General features: G+C 36.1%; 1 protein-coding gene across 5 annotated transcripts in view; it reads left to right on the forward strand.

Moving 5' to 3' along the window:
• Nucleotides 1-9464, forward strand: part of LOC119645187 (semaphorin-5A) — a 43915-nt gene extending 34451 nt beyond the window's left edge. For 4 of the 5 annotated variants that reach the window (XM_038045176.1, XM_038045175.1, XM_038045174.1 and 1 more), the window contains 8 exons: nt 4573-4780; nt 4889-5062; nt 5137-5271; nt 5337-5536; nt 5596-7331; nt 7396-7551; nt 7616-7815; nt 7895-9462. In XM_038045176.1, the coding sequence (XP_037901104.1) occupies nt 4573-4780; nt 4889-5062; nt 5137-5271; nt 5337-5536; nt 5596-7331; nt 7396-7551; nt 7616-7815; nt 7895-8122 (3037 nt within the window). In that variant the 3' untranslated portion in view covers nt 8123-9462. Of the gene's footprint in view, nt 1-4572; nt 4781-4888; nt 5063-5136; nt 5272-5336; nt 5537-5595; nt 7332-7395; nt 7552-7615; nt 7816-7894 lie in introns of all 5 variants that reach the window. The other variant, XM_038045177.1, reaches the window with a different exon arrangement.
• The last annotated feature ends 1339 nt before the right edge of the window (nt 9465-10803 follow it).

A 10803-nucleotide genomic window follows, 5' to 3' on the forward strand; every position in this document is an offset into this window, starting at 1 on the left:
TCATAGAGTATAAAGAAGGCGATGTTGAGATTAAAGTGTAGACATTATTTAGATTATTGCAAAGAATCCTAAAGGGGTTGAAAAGCTCGTCGTAGTGTGCACATTAGCTGAGTTTTATGAAAACATATTTCGTAGCGAAATCATCAAGTAATGCCGACGAACCGATAGTAACATTCCTTAACTTAATCAGTAAGGAAACACTAAGGATGAATCTACGTTTCTCAAATGACCGTAGGGCTAACAAACGCTAGTCCTAAACCGAAATTTCTAAGGGCAAAGAGCACGAATTGCTTAAGTATTAGTTTGGCCAAACTCATTTATCTGTACATCAAATGTGTCTTTACATTACGTGCATAGTGCAAACTCTTTGAACCCGCAGCTTAAAACGTACTCTTTGATCAAATGAAATCCCTATATCCATGAACGAATGCACATTTTCCAATTTATTGCAATGAAATGTAGTGTGTGTGTAGTAGTGAGTGAATGAATTCTTGCTTGAGGAAGAAAGCGATACGAGTGCGATTTCATGGAAAAGGAGGGAAACAATTTAACATCCTCAGCGTACATTAAGACATAGTTTGGATTTAATTGCGGGATGGAAGTCATTGATATGTACGATGAATAAAATTGATCTTAAGTGGCTGGCTTGAAGGACATCTGACGTCAGGACCAATTCATCGCAGATGATGGATTTAAACAGAAGCCTGAATAGTCTGTTATGAGGATGAGAGCTTTTCAATAAGTATAAAGGTAAATCGGAGGCCTGAAATTTGAAGATGAATAATTTATGGGTAATCAGACAAAAAGGTTTATCGAAATCGGTCTTCTTTCTTTTGGAAAGCCATGCTCATATGGAAAACTAATTGTTGGTTAGCAATTTTTTGGCAAGGTGTCTGTCTTCATATTTGTGAAGTGAAATAAGAAAGCTGCTATTCCACCATAAAGAGAAGACACCAGTTTCAAGAAAGTGTTTGAAAATCCTTGTGGTAACACCACATAGTATAATAATAGGATAAGGCCAGCGTAATCTCTTGCGGCCACTCTTTCTCTCTCTCAACTCGGCCACTAATACTAGCACATTTGGGGTGCTCACAAAGCCAGAACCTAATGAAGTGATCATATTCAGGCGAAGCTTTAGCACAACATAGTATAAATAAACACTCCATGTTAAAGAAAGGCGGGCAGAGTAGAATTTTCTGAAGAGAAAGAAAAGGAAAAACAATTTATTATATTATTTAAAATGCATATAAAATTTGCCCTATTAAGCCCTTGCAACAGCGAGAGCAGCGCTAGGTATAGTAAACAATTAACAATAAATAAACGTACAACGGAGATATTTGGAAAACAACAACAAATCAAGCTCAAGAGAAAACAAGAAATAAGGAAATAATGAAAAAGCACCGTAACAAATAAAACATGACCGAAACTTCAATTTCAACTAAAATTTTTTTGGTAGGTTTGGAGATCAAATAGACCTTGATAACAATAAATATTCCCAACCTGAAGCACTTGAAAGATAAGCCAAAATCAGAGCATGAGAAAAAAATAAAAAAATAAAAACATTATAGTTGGGCAAAGCCCATCTTTAGATACCCTACATCAATTCGCCTAGTGCAGTTATTCGCTAGTTTTGGTAGTAATACGCCAAAAATTACGAATAATTCTCATGCAAAGACATACTTTTCATCAAAGACCACATGTTGGAATATTCCCAAATTATCGCGTGGCGTGATCCAAACTTAGCAAACTTAATTTGCTTACCAAAAATTTGATTATTTTTCAGGTCCCGCCGTAAAAAACCAGAAAATGGACTTTCACTCCATATAAAGGCTTGCATATCATAATAATCCCTGTATAGATTAGGGTCTAAAAAAAATACCTATGTCATCTAAATTCCTTGCTGTTAATTTTATCCTAACTCGTTACTATGAACTTATTTTGATCATGAAGCATTAAAAATTAAATTAATAATTCTTCTGAAGCGGTTACTATTCATGAGAAATCTTGTATGGAGCAAGGGCCAAGAAATACACCAAATGGTTTAAATTTGGCCCACTTAATTTTTATATCAAATTACTACAATGAACAAGTCTTCGTCATAGAACATTAACACTTAGAACTTTTTTGGACTTGGAAGGTTTCAATTTTCTGAACATCCTTATATGCGCTTGTAGCGAAAAAATAGGCCAACGTGATCCAAATTCGATAAGGTTGATTATTATGTCAATTTATTATTATAAGCTAATTTTCACCATGAGATGTTAAAAATTAGACCTTTTTACCATATAAAAATTCAATTTTCATAGGAACGGGGTCCAAAAAATTGCCCAAGCCGAACAAAATTTTAAAAATTGTAATATTATTGAGGAGTGGTTGAAAAATTGGCCCGATCTGAACCATTTTCAATAGCATTCGCATTGGGGTCACAGCACATCAGTGTGCCGAATTTCATTGAAAAATTGCGAATTGTAGTTTGAACACAATATTTACATGGGCAGACGTCAGACATCGTAGACAGACAGCCTTAGATTGATTGAAAAAATGATTTTGAATTGATCTATATAATAAAAGCCAGATCTATATGGGTTTTCAGCCTCTCTGGGTGTTGCATACGTCCGCATAAACTTAATATACCCTGTACCATAACTGGTGTAAGGTATAAAAAGACAAAAAAATATAAGCGACAAACCAAAGTTGCAGGATCGCAAGTAAATTTAGCCGACTTGGCAGCAAAAAGTAATCAATCTTTCGGTTGAAAAATTTCAAAATGTTTGCATATTTTTCAATTCGGAAAAATTAAAAAAAAAACAAAAACAAAAAATGATCATAAATACAAATCAAAATATATTCAGCAGCTTCTATTGGGCGTTAAAATGTGGACAATTGGGCGTTCGCTACTTTTCGCATAGTGTCAGAGTGGCGACTCTTGTTTGCCAGCATATATCGTATCTGTGTATTTAGTTTTAGTAAAATAACAGACAACGAAATTGTGTTTTCACGAAAACTTAAATCTATTAAGAGAGGAATAAAACGGAAAAAAAAGCTTATCTTGACACGATCAGTGGTACTGAGCGAGAATAGACGTCGCTATACGACGGTGATGGCGGGTCGGTGTTGGCTAAATGCGACTGCACTCGTATGTTTCGCATGTAATAATCATACCAAACGTAGGCTTATGATTATTTTGTCTTATTTGTGGCATTTGCCGCAAGCATAAAAGTTTACATACATTCGTATTCGAGTGAACGCTTATTGCGAAGCACAAATTATCTGTAAATACGTAAAAGTGTGTTTATGTTTGTTAGCTTCTCTGATGGGCGTTTAATGTACCTGTTTGCCTTGTGGTTCAATGAATGTTTACATAGATATGTGGATATTACAACAACCTTATACACAACCACGTGCAATATTTACATAAACAAAACTAAACTTTTTAATAATATTGTAGCCGTTATGTTTCGGTTTTGTAGGTAGTATGAAGCTATGCCTACACTATGCCAAGATATGAATGCATATGAGGTTAAGAATGCTTTGATTTGGAACGGGAAAGCTTATAGAGCGTCATTTTTTTATATTCATTTGCGAATCGAAGCAATTAAAGCGTTACTTAAAGGCTTGCATTCTCAAATCGATCAAGAAAGAAAAATCGAATACAAATTTTAAAGGGCCGCAAATATAATCAAGTTACTTGTAGTGTTTTCCTCCATAAATCTACTTTCTCTCAGTCTGATCCGTAAAATTCAATTAGCCTCTTAGATCACCGCCCTCAAATTGTTAGATTCTCTTTTATAGTCTATGATATAAGCCTTTAAAGCTATATGGTCTATCAAAAGGTATTTTTTGAGTTATTGATATCATTTACAGAACACAAGTATACTGCTGAACGTTATTTATTTAAATTATAGTTTACGACGAGCCATTTGCTACTATGTCCTCCTCATCATAGTTCAGGGCTGGATTGCCTTTAAAGGATTGGGTCGGAGATAGCTGACAAAAAATTAAATTTAGGGTATCTCAAATAGACTTCGACTTGTAATTCTCAACGAGGACCTTCAGTGGATAGAAGTGGATCAAGCTGCTTAAAAAAGATATAATTAACGCAAAATAAATTAAAAAGGAAAAGTCAGCAATGCATTAAGGTCACTATAAAAGCTTCTCAAGGAAGGCTTGCAATTGCGAGAATAATCAATCGTCCGTTTAGCTGAAAAAAATGAGAAAATGGCAGGGTTTGTTAGCACACTAGAAACGGATAGACTACTTAAATTGACGAGACTAACTAGAGAAGTGGTTACTGACAGTTACTTTACTTTAAGATACCCAGTTCCCTTAGACTACATGCATATTCTTAGCAAAATCTTCCACAAGTTGCCGGTAACAACGCTAAGGTTTGACGAGAAATTATTGGAGGAGAAAGCCAGAAACGTTACGGGCTGTGTTCATATTTACGATATAAAGAAAGCAAAGCAAAGCAAAGCTTGCTGTAATAGTACAATTCTCTATAATGTCGTTTCTTAAAATTTTTTTGTTGTGGTTTCTAAGAATGAAATTATTTTTATGTATTTATCGTTACAGAGATACCTTGTATCGCATGTCCTTCGATTTAGAAGTGCTCGAACGTGCTGTTTGGGAGGCTGAGCCATCGCAAATATCTATGTGCCAGGCAAAAGGCCAATCAGAGCATTTATGTCGTAATTATATTCGCGTTTTACAAACATACAGTGAGAATAAATTGTATGCGTGTGGGACGAATGCTTTCAATCCCAATTGCACTTTATTGCAGGTAAATAAAAATGAAATGAACAGCTGTGTGCAAAGATTCCTTTTAACATTACAATCCACACATTTTGTAGCTAGATAGTGTAATAATTGGATTGCTTTTTTAATTTAGATGGAAAATTTGCAAATCACTGGCTACGAGAGCGGCGTGGGAAAATGTCCATTTAATCCGCAATCGAACATAACCAGTTTAATGACACAAAATGGCAAAATATTTGTGGGGACAGCGACCGACTTCTCAGGTAGTGATGCTGCCATCCTCAGATCCGCAGTGCAGCAATACAACGTATAGTTCTAGCTTAAGGAATCGCATAAAATCTGACGTTTTAAAAAAATTTTATTTCATTTTTTTTTAAATAGAATTCTATAATACGAACGAAACAATCTAATAACAATTGGCTGAATAATCCTCAATTTGTTGGGAGCTTCGAGGCCGGAGAGTTTGTTTATTTTCTTTTTCGCGAGACAGCTGTCGAGTATATGAACTGCGGCAAGGTGAGTGAGAGAGGCCATATTCACCACCCAATACTTTGTTCATCTTTTCCTGTCACGAATCTTAGGTGATTTATTCTCGAATTGCTCGGGTTTGTAAAAATGATGCTGGCGGTGAACACATTTTGCGCGATAACTGGACATCGTTTCTGAAGGCTCGCTTGAATTGTTCCTTGCCGGGTGAATACCCTTTTTACTTTAATGAGATTCAGGATATGATCTATTCGCAAGACGACAATATTTTGTACGCGACGTTTACGACACCAGAGTAAGTTCCTTCTTTGTTTTGTAGCGAACCTAGTAACTAGAACGAAGTTTTGCCTGCAGTAATAGCATTCATGGCTCGGCCGTTTGCGCATACAATGTAACAGCCATCAATGATGCCTTTGCAGGCCTCTTCAAGTATCAAGAAAATATTGAGTCACCCTGGAAAACGGTTCGCAGCCACGATAACACTCAATTTCGTTGCGAAGGCCGACTGACGCAAAAGCATTTATTAGAATCATCAAAATATCAACTTGTCGATCGCGCCGTCCAGCCGATAACCAACAAACCATTATATTACTCGAAAATGGAAAGATTCTCACACATTGCAGTAGATACGGTTCATACAAAAACCGAGAAAGTCAATATCTTATATTTAGTCACCGATCCGAATGTCATTAAGAAATTATCAATCAAAGTTGATTCGGCACGAGGTAGTGAGGCACAAGCTTGCTTAGTGGAGGTTTGGAATACGGAAAATCATAAGATATTAAATATGGAGTATTTGAAAGTCACAGACTCTTTATATGTGGGAGCAGAAGAGAGCTTGATTAGGATACCCGCACAGCATTGCAGCAGACATGTATCACAGATATCATGCTTGAATGCCATGGATCCATACTGCGGTTGGAATGTGTTATTGGAACGTTGCACACCGCAAGAGTTGTCGATAGATTTAACTAAATACTGGATTCAGCCAGATCTCTTAAAATGCCCAGTGCTAACAGCTCCTATTGACGGAGCTTGGTCTACCTGGTCTGACTGGTATGAATGCAAAAAACATGGAGAGGACGACGGGGAATGCAGGTGTCGTACAAGGCAATGCAATAATCCCAAACCACAAAACGGAGGCGTCGATTGCGAAGGCATAACTACGGAGGTTACAAATTGTACTGTGCATGGTGGCTGGACAGAATGGTCAGCTTGGTCGGCTTGCTCGCACACCTGTGGTATAGCAGTAAAAACTAGAAGACGTTCATGTGGCAACCCTAAACCTGCGTTTGGCGGACGAACTTGCGTGGGTCCCGAAAGGGCAGAAATGTATTGCAGCCATTTGCCACCGTGCCCCGCCCCGAAACCCGTTGCTGTTGATGGCGGCTGGGGTCCGTGGGGTGAATGGAGTGAATGCAGTGCTTTGTGTGGCGGAGGTTTTCGTATACGCAGACGTGAATGCAACGACCCCCGGCCACAAAACGGCGGCATGGAATGTCCCGGATGTAATATAGATTACGAAGATTGCAATATGCATTCTTGCCCGGAAATTAGAAAGCTGAGCAGTTGGACACCTTGGTTAGTTCATTACAACAAAAGTCAAGATCTTGAAGCTACTGATACAATTTACACGGAAAAGCGTTTTCGTTTTGTTTGCCGTGCCATTAGTCCAGATCCCAGCTCAATACATATTAGCTTAGCTAAAACCGAAAATCGAATATGTCGGGAAGGTGTATGTCAACGACATAATGATATAAACGCTCTGGAGGAAATCGAACATGCCGAATGGGGCGCATGCAACGTTTCATGTGGCGGTGGTGTACAATATCGTCACTTTGGCGAAAATAAACATCGTGGACGTCATGTGCAAAGTCGAGCCTGCAATATGCATCCTTGTCCGGAATTAAGCAGCTTCAATGAAGTTATTTCGATACATGAATGGAGCTGCTGGAGCGATTGGTCGTCATGTTCCGTCACTTGTGGGGTAGGTTTACGCAGACGTACGCGCAAATGCTTAGGTGGCCACGACAAACTTTGTCATGGACGTTCACTGGAGGAAGAGAAATGTGAAAAGAAACCTTGTGAAGGTGCGTCTCTTCTTGACGCATGTAGTCTTTGCATTTTAAAATATATTTTTGAAATTGATTTTAGACTTTATAGGCTGGAGTATTTGGTCAGAATGGTCGGATTGTACTAGTGATGGTATACGTTTCCGTCACCGTAAATGTTTGATTGATAATCCCAATGTCAACGAATGCCGTGGTGAGGAATTTGAGAAAACAGCCTGTGTGCCAGGATTATGTGAAGGTGTGTGTACACGTTATGCAATAAGATTGAAGTTAGTTATATCTAATTTATATGATATGAACAGGTACACAAGTGGCCTCGACCGCTACATTGGGATCAGTAATCGCTGTAGTTATATTATTATATGCGTTGACAATTTTCATGACCTTCTGGTTGACACGGAGACACTTTATGCCGCCTGTAGCATTGCTTAAAAATAACACGCCCTCCCCGGTTAACTACGACAGTTACTCAAATCAGTATTCAAGTCTGCCGACAAAAGATGTAAAAAACATTTTTATAAACTTTCAAAAATTTGAACATAACCTATTAATCTTAATTTATTTTTCTATTCCCGTTAAAGATCTATGATGTACGGCCGAAAGTGAAACGACAATCTAGTTTTAATATGTGCTCTTCACCTACATCGAAAAATTTTAATGCCACCACATTAAATCGCAACAATATAAGCCATAACCATACACCAAAAGTTTTGGCTAAAACATATAACGACTGCGAGTCGGGAACACTGAAACGGAATTCGCATGCTTTAAATAATTATCGTTCAAATTTGGATGACGAGAAATTTTAGTGTTAGGTGAACAAAGGTGAACAAATTCAATTGATCTTATAAGCTTATAAACAAGTCGGGATATTTTGAGGTACTTGAAAACTGCTTTTAAACCCAGAATCAGTTCAAAATACTTAAACAAGCAATAAGAGGTTTTCGAAGAATATAAGCTAAACATTTTAAGAGAGAGAGAGAGAGAGAGAGAGAGAGAGAGAGAGAAAGAGAGGAAAAAGTCTATAATCTTCTTAAGTCTAGCCAGATTGAGAAAATAGAAATCACGACTAAAATCAATACACGAGTGCAGCTCATTTGAGCTTAGTGTGCGAAGCCTGAAATACAGATACGACTGGAATACAGATATACGATTAAACGCAGAACAATATTTCATTCGTCATGCCCAATATCATAATTGGTCGTAACAGCAGTGTGAGACAGTGAAATATAATACAAGCGGTATATAACACGGAAATGCTTGAAAATTCATTCTTTTTTTGCGAGAAATTTTGAGAAACTTTTCTTAAATAGTTTTGCTTAAGCTACTTTTAACCTTATATATAATACATAGCAATTTCTATATGCATTTATGTATTAGAAAAAAAAAAAAAGGTATTTTATTTTACTGTGCCATTAATTTTTTAAGCCAACGAAAATGTGTGCGGCTTCTATAGCCCTGATCCTAAAATTCTAAATAAATTGCTTAAGATAATTATTATTATTATTATTTTTTTTTTTTTGTTTTTTAAAGCGGAATGCGATTTTAAGTAACTGACTCATATTGAGTTTACTTAAGTAGATTAGTGTAAAACTATCTTATATATATTAAGTACTTTTAAAGATGTATATTAAACAATAATAGTTTTAGAAAAACGTTCGACTATAATATGTAAAAAGTAAAAAAGAAAATCAATTATCAATGAGAAAGGAAGACAAATTTCAAGACTGAAAGTAATTGAAAATGAATTTTATCGACGCCATTAAAATCATAAAATGATAAAATCTAACAACGAACTCCGCCTAAAAAGGGCTTATAAGTGCATAAATATGATCAATTATATCAAAAATTGTTTTACTATCTGTGGTGTTTGATAAAACTGCGAAAGTCTTTCAATAGCAACGATTATCAATAAATTATTGTTTTTTCAATAAAATATTTAACAATTTCATATTCAATTACTTCACTCAATTGTTGTTTTATAATGAAATAAATATGGAACTGAATCGCCTGCAAAATGCATAATAAAGTTGTCATCATGGCTTTTGCGCCAAACTTATATAAAAGCTTGTAAAGGCGCGAAACGAGATTGAAAAGTCGCGAAAGTCATTGTAACAGATTAGAAAAGCCATGGTTTAAATATACTTTTTTCTTTCTTGCATTTTTGGATAGAAGAAAAGGCATTTGAAGATTAATATTCACACAAGTATATCTAAATAGCGATCAAAAAAAAAAAAAAAAAAAAACAGTTTCTAAAAAGTGAACGAAAAGCATTGAAAAATGGGAGCAATCTAGGCATCTTTAGTTTAAGTCCGGCTTGTAGTGTAATCCAAAAAAAAAAAAAAAAAATAAATAAAAGGAATCATTTGATCTACAGGCCTGTCTGTAGGACAGTAGCTAGAACGTTCTTAAAAATTTGCAAGCTTTATTGTGAAAACACGATAATCGGGCAAGCTTTACAATCAACTACTCCACATTATTTTATTGGGAAGCTTTATATAGAAGAAGACCTAAAACTACACGCTCTATATTTAGCAAAATTAATCGAATTGTTGGCGTGTCTGCGGAGAGATCGACAACATAATATGAACACGTGACATGTATACAATATTTATCTGTTAATAGATTACTGGGCCATCATTTGTTCGTAGAATAGCTGCAATTCTTCGCAGAGTAGATGCGTAAAGTGTCTGAACAGTTTCCAACCAAGTATTGTCCCAAGCTTTCGCCACAATTGCTTCTACGATATTGGAGAGTGAAATTTATTTCGCACTGCCTGCTCCAAAGTGTCTGTCTGCTGGTTGGGGACGATGATTGTTCCTCAAACCGACACTGAAAATTTTTGTCTCGAAGAGGAGGCGAACAATTTCAATTCCTTCTTACTTTTGTCTATATACTTCCGATCCCGAAAAAATACATTTTCGGAAAACCTAGAACGCAGATGTTCATCAGGACTATCAAAATGATCGGTTCAAAGTGACCTCGATCGATTTACATCGATTGAACAACAAGCTAATGAATATAGCAACAGCAGTAATCAACGCGCTTCCCAAGGTCATATATTCAAAACATTGCTTGAAAAAGACCAAAAAATCTTGAAATCACGTAAGGAATTTTTTAGTCATCCTTTAGCCTCTGTTCTTTATTATCGCGACTATAGAAACAGAATCCATAAATTGTTACAAATATGGTAAAAAATTGCAATTGAAATAATGTTTTTTCCCGTTATGTTAAAATAAATATTATTATCAGAATAGGAAAGCAGCAAAGCATTGATTCTTATTAGTTAATTAATTTATTGTTCTCTTGTAAGAGATATAACTACCATCGAGACAATTAATGCTTGATTTCGACGGGGAAAGTGGTTTCAGATGCGACTTACTTTTTCCACGTAATGGAAAAATCAGATTCAGAATCAACCCAAATGTTAAATTTCAAGCTTTTTCTCTTGATGAAGTCCAGAAATTTGTGATTCGCCGTTAGCGGGAAA

The sequence above is a fragment of the Glossina fuscipes genome, unplaced genomic scaffold (assembly GCF_014805625.2).
Source record: "Glossina fuscipes isolate IAEA_lab_2018 unplaced genomic scaffold, Yale_Gfus_2 1, whole genome shotgun sequence".
NCBI lineage: Eukaryota > Metazoa > Arthropoda > Insecta > Diptera > Glossinidae > Glossina > Glossina fuscipes.